Here is a 22,278-nt window from a genome sequence, read left to right as displayed (position 1 = left end):
CTTACCGGCCCTGGATGTGAAACAAACGGCTGAGTTTAGTGTTCCCATGGCGACAACTCTTCTTCTACCTTGCTAATAAAGTTTAAGATGTCAAACAAACGGCTGAGCTAAGTGTTCCCATGGCGACAACTCTTCTTCTACCTTGCTAATAAAGTTTAAGATGTGAAACAAACGGCTGAGCTAAGTGTTTCCATGGCGACAACTCTTCTTCTACCTTGCTAATAAAGTTTAAGATGTGAAACAAACGGCTGAGCTTAGTGTTCACATGGCGACAACTCTTCTTCTACCTTGCTAATAAAGTTTAAGATCCATATGAGGACCGTCAAACATCGGCGGCAAGACCAACAACAAATACAAAACAAAACAAACAAAATTGAAATTTAAAGAAAAACTATCAAGAGAAGCTGTAAGCTTGTCACCTGTTCCTGGCGCTCCCGTAATGCAGACCTGTGGCGGGTCTCGGTTCATTAGGCCCAGCTGTTGCAGGGTCAGAACCAGAAGTGCCAGCCTTCGCCCCAGTTCCGCCACCGCCTGTCCTGCAGTCCGCACCTCCACACGAACGTTGTTGAAGCAGGGTACAGACACCGTAGTAGCCTGTCCAACGAACCTGTAATCCAAGACAAACAAATACAAAAAGAACACACACACAAAACAATCAAGATAAAACCAACGATAACATAAGGCTTAAAACTCAAATAACAACAAAAAAACATAACATTGCTCCAGCACCGTGACATAACTGACATGGTGGTGTCACTTCTCTCACCTGGCCACGATGTCCAGGTAAAGTTGATCAGTGAGCCGAGTGTCCACAGTACAGGCCATACTGTGTTGCCACCAGGTGCTCAGCTGTGATAACACGGCGGGTGTCACGTGCCAGTACGATGCAGGCTGGGACAGTTGGTCTGAGCAACAGCACAGCTGCACGGCCTGTGCCGTATTGGCTGCACCCAGGCTCTGACACACCGCCTGCAATGTAGAAATGCTTCTGGTAAAAATGCGTGACACATTTTACACATCACGTCTCGACGATACTTTTTTTCTTAAACAACCACCCGAGTATATTGCACAATTTTGCACGAATTAAAAACTATTCAAATAGGTCATCACTTTGTAAAATATAATTCTCTCTCTCTCTTTCTCTCTCTCTCTCTCTCTCTCTCTCTCTCTCTCTCTCTCTCTCTCTCTCTCTCTCTCTCTCTCTCTCTCTCTCTCTCTCTCTGTTTCTCTCACCTGTTGTAACTTGGAATTGTTATCATCATCCAGAATCCGCTGTAGCTGAGCTTGGCTGACGTAAGGTAGGAAGAGAGTCTTCCTCACAGTCAGGCCGGGAGCGATGTCACTGACCATATGTCTGGCGTGCACCTCACACTTGTCCAGCTGCTTGACCGCCTTGGCAATAACCTTGACCACCTCTGTGTCCGCTCTGCTTGCCTTGGTCTTACCGACAGACTTGATTTCTCCGACCAGGATGCCATATTGTCGGTGAATCACCAGGATGTCAAAGTCTCCCTGCTTCCCGTGATGCCGAAGCTCCTTTGGTAAGTTTGCCGGCTTTGGGAGCTTGCCTGTGTGTTTGGCGTAGAACGGCTTGTTGAGGTAGTCCTTAAAGTTCAGCTCAGACACCACGAACATGACCTCCTTTCCGGAATCTCCGAGTTGCTGCAAGTTGTGCAGCACGTGCTGCTGTGCCAAGTCTGCCTGAATGTTGCCCTGCTGCTGCTGAAGCTGCTCACTAGAGGGCAGCACAAGCACTTCCTGACCCGTACCGGGTACTGTGTCCGTGTTATAAGGCACCCGGGTAAACTGAACCGGGGAAACAATGTAGGTGCGGGTGAGAGCGTCAGGGTACAGCTGTTTCACAATGTCCACTAAGTTGTCACGGGTGTCCTCACCGCTGTTGGGGCTCGCCATGATGCGGGATAAAAATAACTCTTCCAGGAAACTGTAAAACACAGAAACACGAGACCAAGAAACCGAACTAGAGAAATTGGACACACATCATTGTGGACAAGCAGCCCTGATAAAGATCGACAGCGTTCAAACCACTATTCAACTGATATTACTTTCTCTAGACCTGTCCATATCTGACTGCTGTTTGGTTTACATCTGGGTTTAAATAACAAGCCTTGACCTTTGGTATGACATTAGAATGACGTCATAATTGTGTTGTTTGAATCTGATAAAGACGCAGATCACCAGACACGTGACATTCACACTCGCGGATAAACAACTCTGACATTTGACCAGACGATGCAGATTATTGAAACAGTGACTTACCATGAGAACAATAATCTCCAGGACCAACACAATGTTTCTAACTATTTGACTGTTTTCCCTGTGTACATAAAGTAACAACTAGATAGTATTCATCATGTGTACATAAAGTAACAACTAGATAGTATTCATCATGTGTACATAAAGTAACAACTAGATAGTATTCATCATGTGTAACATAACATGCTTTTCTGACCAAATTTGACATTATAATGATATCATTTCACCTCACGTGAACTGAACCCGAAAGGGTTCCTGTTTAATTGTAATGTCCCACGTACAATTTCAAAGTTTCCGATTGGGTGAAATGAGACGACGAGACGCGGACGACTTGGACAAGAAGGCGCTAGGCAGAGCTACAACGTCTGTAAGCGCTGTGCGCAGGATACTTTCCCTGTTTTTAAGCTATGGAACGCCAAAACTGACATTTTACCCGGTAAAATCTGTCTGTCTGTCTGTATGTCTGTCTGTCTGTTTCTCTCTCTCTCTCTCTCTCTCTCTCTCTCTCTCTCTCTCTCTCTCTCTCTCCCTCTCTCTCTCTCCGGTATGGATCAGACAGACGTATGTATGTGCGTGTCTGACTGTCTGTATTGTCTGTGTTGTTCCGTCTGTCTACGTCTAGCAAATCACCCGGACAGACAGACAGACAGACAGATACATACACACACATACACACAGACTAACCGAGAGAGACAGACAGCCAGAGAGAGAGAGAGAGAGAGAGAGAGAGAGAGAGAGAGAGAGAGAGAGAGAGAGAGAGAGAGAGAGGCCAGGGCCGGACTACCGGGGGGGTTATGGGGGTTGCGCAACCCCCCCCCTAGCCTAAACATGTACCTTACTTATTTAATTTTTTTTTATTATTGCTTATTTTATGCCGTTTCATGCAAGGAGCGACCATTTTCCTATCTCAGAATATGACCTACCCATCAGCTTCAGGGGGCTTTGCCCCCTGACCCCCACAACGAGGGGGGGGGTTCTAGGGTTTCCGGACCCCCCCCCCCCCCAGCCAAAAATAAAAATATTGAATGAGGTATGCATTTCTTTATTTTACATTGAGTTTCAATTTTTGGGGTATTAATCAGTGACAAAATCTGCTGCCTGAAACTGGTAATGATCATCCTCAGAATGCACCAGATTGCACCATTTTGCATCCTTTTTTTCAAAATTTTCCGGGGGGGCATGCCCCCGGACCTCCCTAGCAAGCTCGGCGCTTGGCGCCGTCGGCTCGGCGCTTCGCGCCTTCACACCCATATCTTCACAATATACTTTTGAAAAAAAACACCCATAAAATGAACTGATCCGCCCCTGCTGCCAGGGGGGACATCCCCCTGGGCCACCACTGGCAACCCCCCCCCCTCCTCTTCGCCTAGTCCGGCCCTGGAGAGAGAGAGAGAGAGAGAGAGAGAGACATGACAGAGACAGAGATAGAGACAGAGACAGAGACAGAGAGTGAGAGAAGGGTAGGGGTGGCAGGGAGAGGGAGCTCAGCCTCTGTGTCAGGCTTCAGTAACAGTTCATACAAGCAATTTAGCTGGGGTTTCTCTGTTAGCTGTCGGCCAGCGTAGTCTGTATCCACTTGAAATTGTGACACGTATCCTTACACAGGCATACACAACTAGGTAATTAGGGCGGCGCGGCGGCGCGTGGCGATCGGCAAGCCCCATAAACGTGGACACACACACACACACACACACGCACACACACACACGCACTCATACACACATACACACACACACATAGGTGGTTTTACAGTCATTTGGGGTCGGCTGTGTATCAAAATGCCATCTTGCTCAAAACACAGGCATTTGGGGTCTCTTTTGTTTTAAGTGTTAGAAAGTTTCTTAAAACTTCAATGAGCGTTAAATGCCATTTTAAAGTGTGAAAACTCATTTCAGGAGGTTATTACATAAAATGCAACCTCCAGCGTGATTTTTAGAAAAACAGACATTTGGGGACGATGTTTGCTGTACAGCAGTGAAATGGGGACGTATGTGTACACAAAGTGCAGAGCTAGAATTACGTTATCGGTGCTATGAATGTTTTAGGTGTTAGAAAGTTTGTTAAAACTTCAATGAGCGTTAAATGCCATTCTAAAGTGTCAAAACTCATTTCAGGAGGTTATTACATAAAATGCAACCTCCAGCGTGATTTTTTAGAAACAAACAGGTATTTGGGGACGATGTTTGCTGTACAGCAGTGAAATGGGGACGTCCAAAAGTGCAGAGCTCCCGCAGAGCTATATGAATGGTTTCATCACATACATGGCGCTAGGCGACATATGTTGTGAAAAATTTTACAAATCACGTTTTTGCGCCCGATATTTTCTTGTCATCTCCAAAGTCAAGGGACAAACACGAAATTCCTAAACTTTTGGGGTAGCGCGACTCTGTTAATTTTAAGAATTAAAAAAAAAAAAAATTCATTACTAGGATGTCCCATCGTTGGGAAATTCCGGTCGCTTCCTCCGAGTGGAAAGCTAGCAGTGACAGAGTCGCACTACCCCAAGTCAAGGGATCTATTAGTCCTGTTTCGCCGTTATCCCAATTCGCCCCCATCCCATTTTGGCGACATTTCTCAGGCCAAGTGTCATTTTACCACCATATCATGTACCATTAGCTCCACATCCCATTTTGGCGCAATCCCGTTTCGCCGTTAGCCCATTTCGCCCCCATCCCATTTTTGCGACATTTTACAGGCCAAGTGTCATTTTACCACCATGTCATGTACCATTAGCTCCACGTCCCATTTTGACGCAATCCCGTTTGGCCGTTATCCCATTTTGCCCCCATCCCATTTTTGCGACATTTCATAGGTTATGTGTCATTTTACATGCCATTCTAAAGTGTCAAAACTCATTTCAGGAGGTTATTACATAAAATGCAACCTCCAGCGTGATTTTTTAGAAACAAACAGGTATTTGGGGACGATGTTTGCTGTACAGCAGTGAAATGGGTACGTCCAAAAGTGCAGAGCTCCCGCAGAGCTATATGAATGGTTTCATCACATACATGGCACTAGGCGACATATGTTGTGAAAAATTTTACAAATCACGTTTTTGCGCCTGATATTTTCTTGTCATCTCCAAAGTCAAGGGACAAACACGAAATTCCTTGATTTTTGGGGTAGCGCGACTCTGTTAATTTTAAGAATTAAAAAAAAAAATAAAAATTCATTACTAGGATGCCCCATCGTTGGGAAATTCCGGTCGCTTCCTCCGAGTGGAAAGCTAGCAGTGACAGAGTCGCACTACCCCAAGTCAAGGGATCTATTAGTCCTGTTTCGCCGTTATCCCAATTCGCCCCCATACCATTTTGGCGACATTTCTCAGGCCAAGTGTCATTTTACCACCATATCATGTACCATTAGCTCCACATCCCATTTTGGCGCAATCCCGTTTCGCCGTTAACCCATTTCGCCCCCATCCCATTTTTGCGACATTTTACAGGCCAAGTGTCATTTTACCACCATGTCATGTACCATTAGCTCCACGTCCCATTTTGGCGCAATCCCGTTTGGCCGTTAGCCCATTTCGCCCCCATCCCATTTTTGCGACATTTTACAGGCCAAGTGTCATTTTACCACCATGTCATGTACCATTAGCTCCACGTCCCATTTTGACGCAATCCCGTTTGGCCGTTATCCCATTTTGCCCCCATCCCATTTTTGCGACATTTCATAGGCCATGTGTCATTTTACATGCCATTCTAAAGTGTCAAAACTCATTTCAGGAGGTTATTACATAAAATGCAACCTCCAGCGTGATTTTTTAGAAACAAACAGGTATTTGGGGACGATGTTTGCTGTACAGCAGTGAAATGGGGACGTCCAAAAGTGCAGAGCTCCCGCAGAGCTATATGAATGGTTTCATCACATACATGGCGCTAGGCGACATATGTTGTGAAAAATTTTACAAATCACGTTTTTGCGCCCGATATTTTCTTGTCATCTCCAAAGTCAAGGGACAAACACGAAATTCCTTGACTTTTGGGGTAGCGCGACTCTGTTAATTTTAGGAATTAAAAAAAAATAATAATAATTACTAGGATGTCCCATCGTTGGGAAATTCCGGTCGCTTCCTCCGAGTGGAAAGCTAGCAGTGACAGAGTCGCACTACCCCAAGTCAAGGGATCTATTAGTCCTGTTTCGCCGTTATCCCAATTCGCCCCCATCCCATTTTGGCGACATTTCTCAGGCCTAGTGTCATTTTACCACCATATCATGTACCAATAGCCCCACATCCCATTTTGGCGCAATCCCGTTTGGCCGTTAGCCCATTTCGCCCCCATCCCATTTTTGCGACATTTTACAGGCCAAGTGTCATTTTACCACCATGTCATGTACCATTAGCTCCACTTCCCATTTTGGCGCAATCCCGTTTCGCCGTTATCCCATTTTGCCCCCATCCCATTTTTGCGACATTTCATAGGCCATGTGTCATTTTACCACCGTGTCAAACCACTAGCGCCACATTCCATTTTGTCGCCATGCCGTTTTGCCGTCATCCCATTTTGCCGCCATCTCTATTTTGCGACATTTTGGATTGTGGCAAAAATGGAATTTGGCGTAAACGGAATGTCTTCCTAGTTGAATAACGCAGTATAGTAGTATAGTGAGGCTTGGCAAGAAGAATAAATAAAAAATGTGATGGCGGCCAAATGGGATGGTGTCAAAATGGGATGACGTGCTATTGTTATGACACGGTAGTAAAATGACGCTTGGCTTGTGAAATGTCGCGACAATGGGATGGGGGATAAATGGAATACGGTGAAACGGCATGGCGGCCAAATGGGATATGGTGTCAAAATGGGATGTCGCGCTATTGTTATGACATGTTAGTAAAATGCCCTGTCACGTAGTCTCAATCCAAATTGGAAATCCATAGCATCATCATTATAATCATCCTCATCTCATTAATCATCCAAAATTATAAATTTTATAAAATGACGCTTGGCTTGTGAAATGTCGCGAAAATGGGATGGGAAAAAAATGGGACGGCGGCAAAATGGGATTGCACCAAAATGGGATGTGGATCAGCCACTAGATTTCCAATTTTAAAGTCTTAGGTATGACCCGGTGTGACGTTTTCATCTTTCGCCGTGTTGATATTTCGATTTTCGGCCTCGTTGATCTAGTATAAACTCTACACTGAACAAAAAAAACACCCTTCGATAGTACTGATGAGCGACCTTGTGTACCTTACATTCATGGGGCCAAATTTGTCCAACCAATTATTTTATTTAACTTAGAAATTTGATTCATCCTAAAATGTTTCCCTTCTTACTCAAGGGACGTAACCACTCGGTACACGTTTTCGAAGAATTCGATTTTGGGAGTGAAATCTATTTAATTTCACAACCAATTTTTTTCACATGCAAGAAACTGACATGCTTTTCGTCCATAAATAATTTCTCTTCTTAATTTTACCAGGAAACAACATTTCGGTCTCGAGTAAATATCGAGGGGGAAATATGTACACAGGCGAAAGATGAAATCGTGACACCGGCCGAGGTTCAAACCCACGACCTCCCGATCACGGGGCGGACGCCTTACCACTAAGCTAATCGTGCCGGTTTACCCTTGAGTGACAGACGGACAGACACAAGAATATACAGACAGACCGTAATTAACACAAACACACACACTCAGCAGAGCAAAGCGGTATAACACACAAACTCAGCAGAGCAAGGCAGTATTACACACACAGACTCTGCAGAGCAACTAAGTCGGTGACACACAGACACAGTTATTTGGGGACGATGTTTGCTGTACAGCAGTGAAATGGGGACGTCCAAAAACCGATAGCTCTGCGCTGTGCTATGAATGGTTTCATCAGTTACATATGGCGCTAGGCGACATAAGAGTATTTCCAATCCAGTCAGTAGCTAGCATTCACGACCCTGACAACGGATGGTTTGAGTCTGATTGATGAGAATGAGAATGAGGGAGAGAGAGTTGTATTAAATTGAATTGAATTAAATTGAATTGAATTTATCTTTCTCTTAACACTGTAACAGAACAAGAAATGCTAAAATGTTTTTTTCCATCCCGCCCTCGCCCATTGAGTTGAAATAGAAGTTAACCACATTATGTTTGAAAATGTTCCAGTGCTTTATGTACAATAATGTTTCAATACAATCATAGTGTATTAACATTTTACCAGTATCAGCTGCAAAATAGAAGTAGTGCTTTACAAGTTTCGAAAGAGAAACAGCATGTAATGATACGTAAATGGTGTACAGCAGTGAATTGGGGACTGTTTCCCAAACAGCAGTCAGATGGGGTCTGGTTGTTGTACAGCAGTCATTTGGAGGCACAAGCTAAAACTGCTTCAGAGATGTGTGTTTTTCATTGGCTTTGATCTCCGCTGAGAGGGAGAGAGTCAGAAAGAGCGACATAGACAGATAGACAGAGACAGAGAGACAGACCGAGACAACAAAGGAGAGGTTAAGGACACCCCCTTACCCTTGAGTGACAGACGGACAGACAAAAGAATATACAGACAGACAGACCGTAATTAACACAAACACACTCAGCAGAGCAAAGCGGTATAACACAAACTCTGCAGCAAGGCAGTATTACACACACACACACACACACTCTGCAGAGCAACTAAGTCGGTGACACACAGACACAGGTATTTGGGGACGATGTTTGCTGTACAGCAGTGAAATGGGGACGTCCAAAAACCTGTGCTTGTTTGTTTGTTTGTTTGCTTCACGCCCAGCCGACCACGAAGGGCCATATCAGGGCGGTGCTGCTTTGACATATAACGTGCGCCACACACAAGACAGAAGTCGCAGCACAGGCTTCATGTCTTACCCAGTCACATTATTCTGACACCGGACCAACCAGTCCTAGCACTAACCCCATAATGCCAGACGCCAGGCGGAGCAGCCACTAGATTGCCAATTTTAAAGTCTTAGGTATGACCCGGCCGGGTTTCGAACCCACGACCTCCCGATCACGGGGCGGACGCCTTACCACTAGGCCACCGTGCCGGTATGGTTTGAGTCCTATTTATGAGAACGAGAATGAGGGAGAGATGATTGTATTGAATTGAATTGAATTAAATTGGATTGAATTGATCTTTATCTTAACACTGTAACAGAATAGGAAATGCTAAACTACTTTTTTTTTTCATCCCGCCCTCGCTCATTGAGGTGAAATAGAAGTTAACCACATTATGTTTGAAAATGTTTCCAGTGCATTATGTACAATAATGTTTTAATACAATCATAGAGTATTAACGTTTTACCAGTATCAGCTGCAAAATATAGTAGTAGTGCTTTACGAGTTTTGCAAGAGAAGCAGCATGTAATGATACGTAAATGTGATACAACAGCGATCAAAGTTCAAGTCTGAAGGTAGGCTCTGAGAAGTGTAACCAGTGCATGCAAATCCTTGGCGATATGATTTATCTCAATAAGGTACAGTGTTCGTCGCACATCCGCAGGCTCCTCAATAAATGCCAGTCGTTCTGATTCATCATAACTCATGTCTGCTTTGTCCCTGAATAACGTCCAGTACAATGTTTCAGCTTTGGTACAATCGTAGGTGAACATGAAGTCATCTGATTTTGCAAGCAGCTGTTTGGATGAAGCATTGTACACCATTCTAATCACTTTCTTTCGTGTTCTGGGGTTCGTAGTAATTTCTAAAGCAAGTGCTTTTACTTCCCCTAGACTGTACTCCCTTTCCAAAGCATCCTTTTCAGCTTTAGTCAACTGCTTTTCCACTGGTTCCTCTGTATCACTCTCTGACGTAAAATATCTGTCCTTGTCACTGTCAGTGGCCACGCATGTGGAGTCAACGGATTGCTGCAAGGCAGGTTCCGTCAGCTTGGATGGAATGTGGCTCCGTGATTCACGTGCTTCAATGTTCACAACACAGCTTGCCTCGCTGTCAATGCGTTCAACAGAGGATTCAGTTCAAGATCTCCACACTCTGCTTCAGAAACTTTGATCTATCGTCCCCTAGCTATCTTTCTGACCTTCTTGATGTCTACTCCCCCTCTCGCTCCCTAAGATCCTCCGCAGACACCCGCCTTTTTAGGATACCATCAGCACGCACCAAAACATATGGCCAGCGCACCTTCTCCTACCAGGCCCCATCCATCTGGAACCAACTCCCGCATTCACGCAGGCACTCCACATCTATGCAATCATTCAAAACCTCACTCAAAACACACCTCTTCCCTCACTAGTCCGTTAATGACCACACATCACCCTCTCCTGCTGGTCCTTGATCTGTCTCTTTCCTTCTTCTTCTTCTTCCCTTTCCAGCTCTATTCTCTCAACTAACTTTATGTATCCAATACTTTATTTATTTATTTACGACTGTTTTTCCGTCTAGAATGCATGTGCCTGTAGTTGGTATGAGTGAGTGCGTCGCGTTCTCGCTGTGCGCCTGTCTGCGAGTGTATGAGTCCTTGTCGATTTGTGTTTCGTATAATGTTCACTATGTATTTTATATTTTGTAAGCGCCTAGGGCTATATTTAGATTAGGCGCACAAATGTTCATAATAATAATAATAGTAATAATAGTCTCATTTTCTGTTTGTGCCTAACGTCGGGAACTTTGTCGTACGTGTTTGTGTGAATTATGCCTGATGTTGTGCTGGCATGATTTCGCAGATGATCGATCCGCTGTATCAACAGAAGAAACGCATACCTCTTTGCTGTTAAATTGTTGGGATCATTGTCTGTCACGTCTGAGCTGCGAAGGGGTTTTGTTTACGTTGCGTTGACTAGCTCGGCAAATGGCGGCCTGTTTAGTTAGGTCCAGATCCTTACTCCCGTGACCATTCTCTGGCTGCAAAGGTTTGACGATTGATTTGACTTCTACGGACCCTTTAGAACAAACTTAGACCCCCCTACACCTTCGAAAAATGCTGGCATTTTTCACCAGAGGCAAAAATCCAAGATGGCCGCCAGCGCTATCTGGAAAAATCAAGTTTGGAACCAAAGCACCTAGAATTATGTACAAAGACACTTTTTCGGGTGAGTTGACGACGAGGATTCCGATTCTGATATTAGTTTGACGTTACGACATCATTTGGCCCTAATAATTTAAGATGGCCACCATCCAGTAGAGCGAAAACGTAACTTTTGTCCTTCAAGCAAACATCCTCCATAAGGATCTATTGCAGTAAAGCAATTGTTGAATGCATGACAAGAGAACTTAGTACACTTCTAAATAACCTCTGTATAATAACTGTAACATGAACAGTTTTCAGTTGAAACCAATTACAAACTGTCAATAATAATCGTTTTACTCTGAAAATGGCAATTTTTCGGCCCTTTCTTTGGACAAAGATCAGTTGATACACATTTAGAAGTCACCAATTGTGCTTTTATGTCCTTCCTTTCAGTGCTATGAAATCGATGAATCAATATGACATTGGTGAGATAAATTAGTCCGAATCAGAGCATGCTGCCTCGCTAGATTCTGAATCGTCATATTCCAATGCATTCTCCCTCCTCTGTACATCATCATCATCATCATCATCTTCCTCATTGCTCTCATCTTCCTCGCTCTCTTCAGCTGGCCCTTGTGCAGGTAGGTGCATATTTAGGTGTATCGGGAGAGCAGGTTGCGTGTGGCGGACAGGGCGACAACGACCACCCACCAGCTCGGTCGCATGCATGCATGAGTTTGACTCATTTCCGTTTGACCCTTCCTCACCCACCCTCCGCATGCTACAGTCAGCCATGCCTGCCTCTGATGAGCTGGTTGCGGATTTCAAGTCAGCCCATGCTGCAGGGGAGGAAAAGCTGACCAGCTTCTTGCGAGAGAGGGTGTTCAGTAAGAATACCTCCCTCCATGCACCCGTCCCTCTGAGCAAACGCTTGACGTTTGCCAAGATGCCCGACTTGGAGAAGCCCGGGGAGGAACTCAATGCGAGAGCTGCTGAGATGGAGCGGAGCGCTCTCAAGGCAGTAATCGACCTGGTTGAGGTCAGTCAACTTGTGGACCTCTCTGAGTTGTTGGAACATCGTGTTGTCGAGGAGTGTGTGGCCTTATTCAACCCAAACGGCACATACAGGAAGACACAAAAGAGCAAGCTCATCCATAGGCTCTCTCTGCAACCTGTAGAACTGCAGGATCCCTACATCGCTCTCATCGACATGGGCATGATCTGGAGGATGGCAACGCCATCAACAGAGGATCGACAGACGCAAGATGGTACCCCATACACGTGGTCAGACTACGCCCACAAGGTGTCATCCATCATCATTGCCCGTCATGGTCATGCTGAACGTATTATATGTGTGAACGACCCGTACAACGCAACATACTCAACCAAAGATGATGAGCGAGACCTGCGGGTACAGGGTCAAGCACATGTCCCCAACACCTACATGAAATTGAGCGACCCCTTCCCCTCTGCCCACGCGTTCAAAACGCTGCTGTGTAGTGACAGCAACAAGGAGCGGCTACAAAAGCTTATATGTGACTACCTGAGAGACTTTGCACAGAGTGTTGATGCAGAGATTGTCTACTCTGTTGGCCCCCACTGCACCAACTTGTCAACCCAGCAACCATTGGAGAACTACAGCTTTGAGCAGTCTGAGGCTGACACTGTCCTCTTTTCCACATATGCAGTTCTGCGCGAATCAGGTTACAGTGGCCCTGTTGTCATTGATGCCACTGATACGGATGCCTATGTCGCGGCTGCAGTAATCTCACAGCAGCTGCCAGGAATCCTCTGCATCAAGAGGAAGCAGGAGACGGTCTTCTGCCGTGGCCGGGTGACTGACGAGATGGCAGACTGTATTGTGCAGCTTCACTGTATGACAGGCTGTGATGCCAACTCAGGTTTCTACGGCAAGGGTAAGACGTCAGTGTTTGACCGGGTTGCAAAGAGCGCTGTGGCCCGACGGCAACTCTTGAAGTGCGGAGATAGCCTTGACCCTGAGGAGGAGGTGCTAGAGGAGCTCTTCCAATTCACGCGACATGCAATCTATGGCGACAACAAGAGTAGCACCATGGCTGAGGCCCGTGCAGCAAAGTGGAAGGCGCTGAAAAACAAAGCATTCATCCGTCTGCCTCCAGATGCAGACAGCCTACGCCAACACTGCCTCCGTGCAAACTACTTGGCATATCTAGTGCGTCATCCCTTCCTGAAGAACCACCCCACGCCACTTGGAAACGGCTGGGAGCTGGTGGGTGGTCGCTGTCGCCCTGTCCACCACACGCAACCTGCTCTCCCGATACACCTACATATGCACCTACCTGCACAAGGGCCAGCTGAAGAGAGCGAGGAAGATGAGAGCAATGAGGAAGATGATGATGATGATGATGATGATGTACAGAGGAGGGAGAATGCATTGGAATATGACGATTCAGAATCTAGCGAGGCAGCATGCTCTGATTCGGACTAATCTATCTCACCAATGTCATATTGATTCATCGATTTCATAGCACTGAAAGGAAGGACATAAAAGCACAATTGGTGACTTCTAAATGTGTATCAACTGATCTTTGTCCAAAGATAGGGCCAAAAAAGTGCCATTTTCAGAGTAAAACGATTATTATTGACAGTTTGTAATTGGTTTCAACTGAAAACTGTTCATGTTACAGTTATTATACAGAGGTTATTTAGAAGTGTACTAAGTTCTTTTGTCATGCATTCAACAATTGCTTTACTGCAATAGATCCTTATGGAGGATGTTTGCTTGAAGGACAAAAGTTACGTTTTCGCTCTACTGGATGGTGGCCATCTTAAATTATTAGGGCCAAATGATGTCGTAACGTCAAACTAATATCAGAATCGGAATCCTCGTCGTCAACTCACCCGAAAAAGTGTCTTTGTACATAATTCTAGGTGCTTTGGTTCAAAACTTGATTTTTCCAGATAGCGCTGGCGGCCATCTTGGATTTTGGCCTCTGGTGAAAAATGCCAGCATTTTTCGAAGGTGTAGGGGGGTCTAATTTTGTTCTAAAGGGTCCGTAGAAGTCAAATCAATCGTCAAACCTTTGCAGCCAGAGAATGGTCACGGGAGTAAGGATCTGGACCTAACTAGTTGGTTCTCTGTGCTGAGCAGTTGAAGTGTGACTGTGGCTCCTTCTCATTCTCCGGTGACTTTCCAGTACTTGACATAGTGGTCAGCTGGCAGGCCTGTCAAGGTAGCTTCCACAGCAGTTGGTAGTCCAACGACAGGCATTTTCTTCACTTGTTCAAGTAAATTGCTGGAGCGAAAAATGTGTGCTGCCGGAGGGACAGATAGAGAGAGAGAGAGAGAGAGAGAGAGAGAGAGAGAGAGAGAGAGAGAGAGAGAGAGAGATAAAGAGAGAAAGAGAGAGAGAGAGAGACAATGACAATGACAATTCTTTATTTAACGAGGGTAGTAGATTAAGCAGTGGTCTGCTTTTTTACATCCAGCCCTCGCCCTAAAGAGGGACTAACTAAAAAAATGAAATAAAAAATACAAGATAAAAATTAGAAAATAGATAACTAAAATTCTACATTTTAACAGATAACTAAAGTGAAAACACATTATACATATGTACACAAAATGCATTACATTGAGGTAAATTGCGAGTTGATTGATGTGAATTAAGTGGTATAGTGCAGCTTGCACTTTCTCAACATCATGCTCTAATCCATACATTACATTTTTAAAGAAAATCAATCAAACAAGCAAGACATTGCCAAGATCATCACACATCTAAATACATGTAGTGGTTGGTTTGTAAGTCCCTTCATTCGAAAAGGGTTTGTGTACATTATACCAATAAAGAGGAGAGGGGCATGTTTAATACAAAAATTGTATTTGTAATTGTAGAGAGAGAGAGAGAGAGAGAGTGAGAGTTTGGGTAATTAAATAAGAGAGAAAGACAGAGACAGAGTGAGAGAGACGGACAAACAGACGGACAGACATACGGACAGACAGTAACCTGCGAGAGAGAGGAAGACAGACAGATAGGCACACAGTCAAAAACCGGAGAAAAAAAAATCATAGAAAGAGATAGAGATAAAAGACACAATTGCAACAGCTCTGCAGATTTCTTTCCTACGTGTTTGTTTAAAACAAATCTGACAGAGAAAGGAGAACAAAACAGAGAGAGAGTAGGAAAGAGAAAGTGTGTAAGAGAGAGAGAGAGAGAGAGAGAGAGAGAGAGAGAGAGAGAGAGAGAGAGAGAGAGAGAGAGAGAGAGAGAGGGGGGGGGGGCGAGAGAGAGAACGGGAGAGAGAGATGACGATGATGATTTAACGTTGTTATACAATGAATAGGGTTAGAGGCTATCACGCAGCAAACTCTCCAAGAGAGGGAAATAAAGAGATATATCATCATCATCATCATCATCATCATCATCATCATCATCATCATCATCATCATCATCATCATCATCATCATCATCATCATCATCGACATCGGCATCGGTATTGGGATCAGCATCGTCACCTACATGTGTCTTTTCATGTTGTTTTTTTGTTTGTCGGCTTGTCTAGTCTGTCTGTCTCTGTCTCAGTCTCTGTGTCTGTCTGTCTGTCTGTCTGTCTGTCTGTCTGTCTGTCTGTCTGTCTGTCTGTCACGGGCTTGGGGTCTCTGTTTAATTTCGTCTGTTTTCCGTTGTTGCATCTTATTTGCATAACCATCTTCGATAATCATTTGGTCGAAATTTGCCAGGAATAAACCATCATTTGTAATACATTATGCTGACTGTAAGAGAGAGAGAGAGAGAGAGAGAGAGAGAGAGAGAGAGAGAGAGAGAGAGAGAGATGAAGAGAGCGAAAAAGAGAGAGAGATGGCGAGAGAGAGATGGGGAGAGAGAGAAGGGGAGAGAGAGAGAGAGAGAGAGAGAGAGAGAGATGAAGAGAGCGAAAAAGAGAGAGAGATGGCGAGAGAGAGATGGGGAGAGAGAGAAGGGGAGAGAGAGAGAGAGAGAGACAGACAGACAAACAAACAAACAGACAGACAGACACACAGACACGCAGACAGACACCAAAGGTTGAGAATAGAGAGAAAACAAGAAAAGTGTGAAGCAGCCGTGCATATTTCTTTTTTGCATAATCCGTGAAAGTAACCTAAGAGAGAGAGAAGAACAGGCAGACAGGCAGGAATGTGTGTGTGTGTGTGTGTGTGTGTGTGTCTGTGTGTGTGTGTAGAGTGATTCAGACTAAACTACTGTACCGATCTTTGTGAAATTTGACAGGAGAGTTCCTGGGTATGATATCCCCGAACGTTTTTTTCATTTTTTTGATAAATGTCTTTGATGACGTCATATCCGGGTTTTCGTGAAAGTTGAGGCGGCACTGTCACGCCCTCATTTTTCAACCAAATTGGTTGAAATTTTGGTCAAGTAATGTTCGACAAAGCCGGGACTTCGGTATTACATTTCAGCTTGGTGGCTTAATTAAATTAAAAATTAATTAATGACTTTGGTCATTAAAAATCAGAAAAATGTAAAAAAAAAAAATAATTATAAAACGATCCACATTTACGTTCATCTTATTCTCCATTATTTGCTGATTCCAAAAACATATCAATATGTTATATTTGGATTAAAAACAAGCTCTGAAAATTAAAAATATAAAAATTAGTATCAAAATTAAATTTTCCAAATCAATTTAAAAACACTTTCATCTTATTCCTTATCGGTTCTTGATTCCAAAAACGTATAGATATGATATGTTTGGATTAAAAACACGCTCACAAAGTTAAAACGAATAGAGGTACAGAAAAGCGTGCTATCCTTCTCAGCGCAACTACTACCCCGCTCTTCTTGTCAATTTCACTGCCTTTGCCGTGAACGGTGGCTGGCGATGCTACGAGTATACGGTCTTGCTGCGTTGCATTGCGTTCAGTTTCATTCTGTGAGTTCGACAGCTACTTGACTAAATGTTGTATTTTCGCCTTACGCGACTTGTTTTTGTTTTGTTTTAATAAACTGAGAGAGTAAGAAAAAGACAAAAAGAGAGACAGAGCTAGAAATACAGAGAGACAGACAGAGAGACGGACCGACCGACAGAATTAGTGCGAGATAGAGATAGAGAGACACACAAACAGGGACAGACAGACAGAGACCGACATTTTGAGAAGAATGAAGAGAAAACCAGCAGTATTATATGCATAGTCTTAAGCTGTGTTTCCATATCGCGACGCGATGGCAGCACGATAGTTGCGGCGAGGTGGCGGCAGCGTCAAAACCGATCGCAACAGTAATATCAAAGAACGCATGTTTCCATATGTGCGATGCGACGGATGCTTCATCTGGGGATTTAATCAAGTTTGAGTGAATCTTTCTTGAAGGTTTTTCTTTGCATTCATAAATTATGAGTAATCTAAGCTTAATTAGTTTGGACAACATTTTGGATGAAATTATTGCTGCTGCAGGAACATTGAATTGGCAAGTCTGTAACAGTAATCGTCTCTCTGACCCCCCCCCCCCCCCCCTTGCTTGCTGAAAAATAAAATTAACTCTCTTCCCGTCCTCTGTCACATCCTCTGATTCTTTTGCTGTATCTTTTCCTCTTTTTTTGGTAAAAATTGTATCTTGTCTGTCTTACATTTATAACAAGGGGATAAGCGATTCTCTGACCTTGACATAACGTGAAATAATAATTCCTATCTAGATGTACATATTTATAACCACATTTAATATAAGCTTAGCTTATTGTGTGGTTACAAATGTTTATATCGCATATATATGCAAGTTATCCAAAGAATGAAATTGTTTTGAGACCTATAGCACCGTTAGTTTGTCAGAACAGGAGGTGGTCCATATCAGGCAGTTGTCCATGTTAGGCTATTTTCCCTTACGACCAGGGTGTGCTTATTGCGTGTCTTATGAGAAACAGACCGCGTGCAGAAACACACACACACTATGATGTGTTGTCGTATTATTTTTGCTTTGGTCAATCGTAGGACCCTATTCTGAGGTCTCAATATTTTCCCACGGTCTTCCCAACGCATGCGATGTCACTTTCCATTGAGCGTTTTTGCCACCATTTGGCAAGGAGTTATCAGCTGAGATAAAACGACTGTAAGTAGAACGCGAAAATCACACCTGGACTCGATCCGACCGACTGGTTCTTGTATACGCAAGAGCACTTGATAGTCTCTGCCGCGGATCATAAAATCGTATAATCTGCTGATTTTCGCATCCCGAATCTACTCAGCTTCGTCCCAATAGGCCCACTTAAAACATCACACGCGGAATTTAAATTAGCTAAGATGGACAACTGGACACCACATGTGAGAACCACGCACCAAGACATTGTCAGCATTGAGAGAATGTTTTCACGGAATTGTTTCACGATTCTGTGACACTGTTATATTGCGGGGTTATGATATTTTCTTCGTTTCTGATTTGAATTCATGTAAATGAAATCAAGTTAAAATTAAACACTATTGTTTTTTTAGAAACCAATGCGGACCCTGAAAAAAATAACGTTTCACTCAGATAAATTTTATCCAGCCTGTCACGTTTTTCATTTTTACATTTTGACAGAAAAAAGAAAATAACAAAAGAAAAATTAACACATCTGTGTGGGATTAAAATCAAACGTCGATTTGTGTTACTAAAGTTACTGACCACCATGTGCATGCGAACATTTGCTGCCCCCCCCCCCCCCCCCTCCACATCGTAATCGTATCGGCTCTGTCTCATTTTGCCCACCACCCCTCCACCTCTCCCCAGGACCCCCCCCCCCCCACCTTCCTTTTCAGTAAATAGCCCTTCAGTCGGAGCGGCAGTTGTCGCCACGCATCAGACTTTTTTTGAATAATTATGTGCGGTTTTTAGTATCTCCTTTACAAAGCTGATCTGATAATTAACTATCTTTTTTTTTGCAAGCAAACGACAAATTCGCCTCAAAATTTTTTATTGACAGTGCATATAGAAAAGGTAGCAAAAAAACTTGCGGGGACAAAGTGGGCGAGGGAGAGCCTGGGTGGTCAAACGGGGGCCGTGCCATGCCTGCTGGTTAAACGAAAGGTTTAAAGGAACAGATATCGCACACAATATTTTGATCTTTTGATCAGTCAACCATCAATTTTGTACATCAACCCCAACAGTGTTGTTGTCCAAAAATAAAAGAATTGCATTCTGTCCTCAAACTGAACGGTAGTTCAAAGTTAAAGGGATATTGACCAAAGTGCTTTTGAGGAACAATAAAACACTCTCCCCAAAATAAAGACGCAAAAAAACACCCCACACAAATAAATAAATAAAGAAAGAAGCAAAACAGATTTACAAGGAAATTAATTATGTTCATGGTATGCTAGCGCTGTTTTTATTTTATTGTATAATAAGCATGCTGATACCGGGATGCAGTATACGTTAAATGTAAATGATATAATGCTGACTATCTAAATGTGAATCAAAAAACAAGAAAGGTAGGTTTTTTAATTTTTTTTTAATTTAAATGTGAACCAGAAAAGATGCATTTCTTTTAAATTGATGGCGCCGTCAAAAACAAAAACTAAATTCTTGGTTACAAAATCAAATGAATCTTAGTAGTCGATAGTTTAGTACTATTTGTCACTTTATTAGAGGTGGTTTGACTGAGTTGCCGACTTCTCCGCTTTAATTCCTTTTCAGTTTTATCTGTACACTCTTTGTTTTCATGCGATACGTGTAACACTTTTCCCGACCTCGCACATGATGGACAGCATTCATTGGAGCGATATGTTTTCACCGGGTTTTCGCAAAATTGTATTTCATGCCACGCTATTATCGATTACCTCAAATTAAAAAAGAAACAAAGAAAAACTCCGGACAAGCGCACAAGGTAGAACCAGCGGTCAGTGCATGGGACTGCAAAAGTGCACGTGTGCGTATGCGTGTGAATACATTTTTTTTTTAAACTAGTTAGTGTCAATATCGATCGAATGTCATTTCGATCACGTTTCAGTTTAGCGGACAAGCGTAATCGGATTCAACATACGCATACACACTCACATAGTCGGAAGAGTCGTCGAACAGGGAAAAAAATGACAAAGTAAAATATTGTAAATTGAAAAATGTTTGTGTAATTTTGCGATGAGACAGAGACAATCTGGGAAGGAAGTTTATACCCAAGTAATACTATCGAACGGGTTAGTCCGTAAGCTGCGGACAAATATTCTTACTCAAAGAGAAAAATGAAACAGGATTTTTTCAGTAAATGTAAGCTTACAGGGCTGCCGATGGGGAAAGACTGAACCACCTAAACAAATAGCAGTTCACATCGGTTGATGATTCTTCAGTCCCACAGAACTTCGGTCCATTAGGAAGTAGCCCTGTTGATTTGCTAGATTAACATCACATCGCTACCCGAACCGATTTTTATTGAAAATAAACACTTTTTTAAGCTCAGATATAATTTATCTGTAAGTTACATCACGTCTACAGTCGTTGACACAATCTAAAAACTCTATCAAATTACTCCGCCAAAGTTCCGACAAACTTACTACACATATATGCGTCGTCTGCATGTGTTGCGCGCGCAGTCCGGGGCGTGGCTTATTAAAAAAAAAACAAAAAACACCCCGTATTAGTCTTTTTTTTTTTAAGAGTTAAATTCAGATAGCACTTCATTTGGACAGCCTTGAGAAAACGGCCGTACAATACGTGTATATCTTCTTTTATCGAGAAGGAGATTAACAGCGGTGGGGTTTCAGTCATGCTTTCTAACGCCAGCTTCAATTTCAGATAATGTTAGGAGATTTCAAAATGCAAGGGGGTGGGGGTATAGAGTGGGGGGGGGGGGGGGTATTTTCTCTGAATCGTTTATAAGGAAGGAATGTGTTTTTTAGACCCCAATCGTCAATGTTGAAGGTCCGGTATTAAAACTTGCCCAGTGTCTGACAAAATTAGACTCAGTTTAAAATTACCCTTGACAATTTGTGCGTGAGACAGACTGATTGCCGAACGGAAAATGGAATCACTCATGTGGCGCAGTGAAGTGTAGCCAAGTACCTGCTATGTCCTTCAGCAGAAGTGGCGGAGTGCCTGTCATCTGTTTCTCATTTAGTGGCCTCACAGTGGCCGAAGATTGGATTTGATGTGACTTTTAGTACACACTTGTGAGCGTGATCTGGTAATTTCCCTTGGTTTAAACATAAGTTTATTTTAACAAAGGTTACAATCATGACATGTATACAAAGTTCACAGAAACAGCAACAAGCTAAAAGCTTATAGTGGTGTTCCTGCATGACAGTACAACATAAGGCGGTAACGGCTAAAAATGTGTCTCAATAAACCAAATCTATTAATAACGTAATGAACGTTGCATAATGATTATAAAGAAAGACAGTAAAGGAAGGAAGGAGGGAAAGAAGATGAATAAAAGAAGAGGGATGGGTAAGAGATGTGCAGAAGTTAAAGTTGTTGTCCGGCTTGTAGAGCATTTATTCTGATTTACCCAAAGCGGCCTGAACGTTTGATGAACGAGTGTACGGTGGAAAAAATTTTCCTGTTCAAATCTAAGGAATACTGTCTGTCTCCGTTTAAAAGGTGGGGGAGGTGAATTATGTGATTGGGGAGGGTATGTATAGTTTCTTGACGTGCTTCGCGATAATTTGGACAATCGAATATGAAGTGTTGTACGGATTCGGACGGGAATCCGCAGTCACAAGATGCATCTGTTGCAACGTGACGTCTTACTAGATCGTTATTAAGATCACTTATATATAACCTGAGCTTACAGTGAATTATTTGTGACATACGATCTCCAGAATAAAAATAACACGGCGGACTTAAATCGTTTTTTGACAAAAAGTGCTTAAATTCACTTAGGGAATCACTAAGTTTTATATAGTCTGGTAAAAAATTCCAGAGTTGTGTAGTAGATGGGAGAAATGAGTTTCTGTATAATTCAGTTTTAAACGATGGAACTTTCCTGTCTAGAGGTCTGCGCCGGTGATATGGGTTATTAGTTGATATTAGTGGTGGCAATATCGCTAATAAGTAGTTTGGCACCTTGCGGTGAACGATCTTGTGAAATAATATCAATTTATGACGTTTTCGCCTCTCTAGTAATGAAATAAAGCCTGACTCATCGTACAATTT

General features: G+C 43.2%; 1 protein-coding gene and 1 long non-coding RNA gene across 2 annotated transcripts in view; one reads left to right on the top strand and one right to left on the bottom strand.

Annotated features, from left to right (window-relative positions):
* LOC138974869 (uncharacterized) overlaps positions 1-22,278 on the bottom strand; it is a 108,273-nt gene that overhangs the window by 6,130 nt on the left and 79,865 nt on the right. Inside the window, exons 2-4 of the mRNA XM_070347596.1 lie at positions 1,234-1,945; positions 767-969; positions 420-607 (exon numbers count right to left, since the gene is read on the bottom strand). Coding sequence (XP_070203697.1) covers positions 420-607; positions 767-969; positions 1,234-1,914 — 1,072 coding nt within the window. The 5' untranslated portion in view covers positions 1,915-1,945. The remainder of the gene's footprint in view (positions 1-419; positions 608-766; positions 970-1,233; positions 1,946-22,278) is intronic.
* The window catches only part of LOC138974889 (uncharacterized), an 80,623-nt gene that overhangs the window by 5,649 nt on the left and 52,696 nt on the right, over positions 1-22,278 (top strand). The gene's annotated exons all lie outside the window — the stretch shown is intronic.

The sequence above is a fragment of the Littorina saxatilis genome, linkage group LG8 (genome assembly GCF_037325665.1).
Source record: "Littorina saxatilis isolate snail1 linkage group LG8, US_GU_Lsax_2.0, whole genome shotgun sequence".
Taxonomy (NCBI): domain Eukaryota; kingdom Metazoa; phylum Mollusca; class Gastropoda; order Littorinimorpha; family Littorinidae; genus Littorina; species Littorina saxatilis.
The sequence above is the reverse complement of the archived record's forward strand: the minus strand, read 5'-3'. Positions and strand labels throughout refer to the sequence as shown.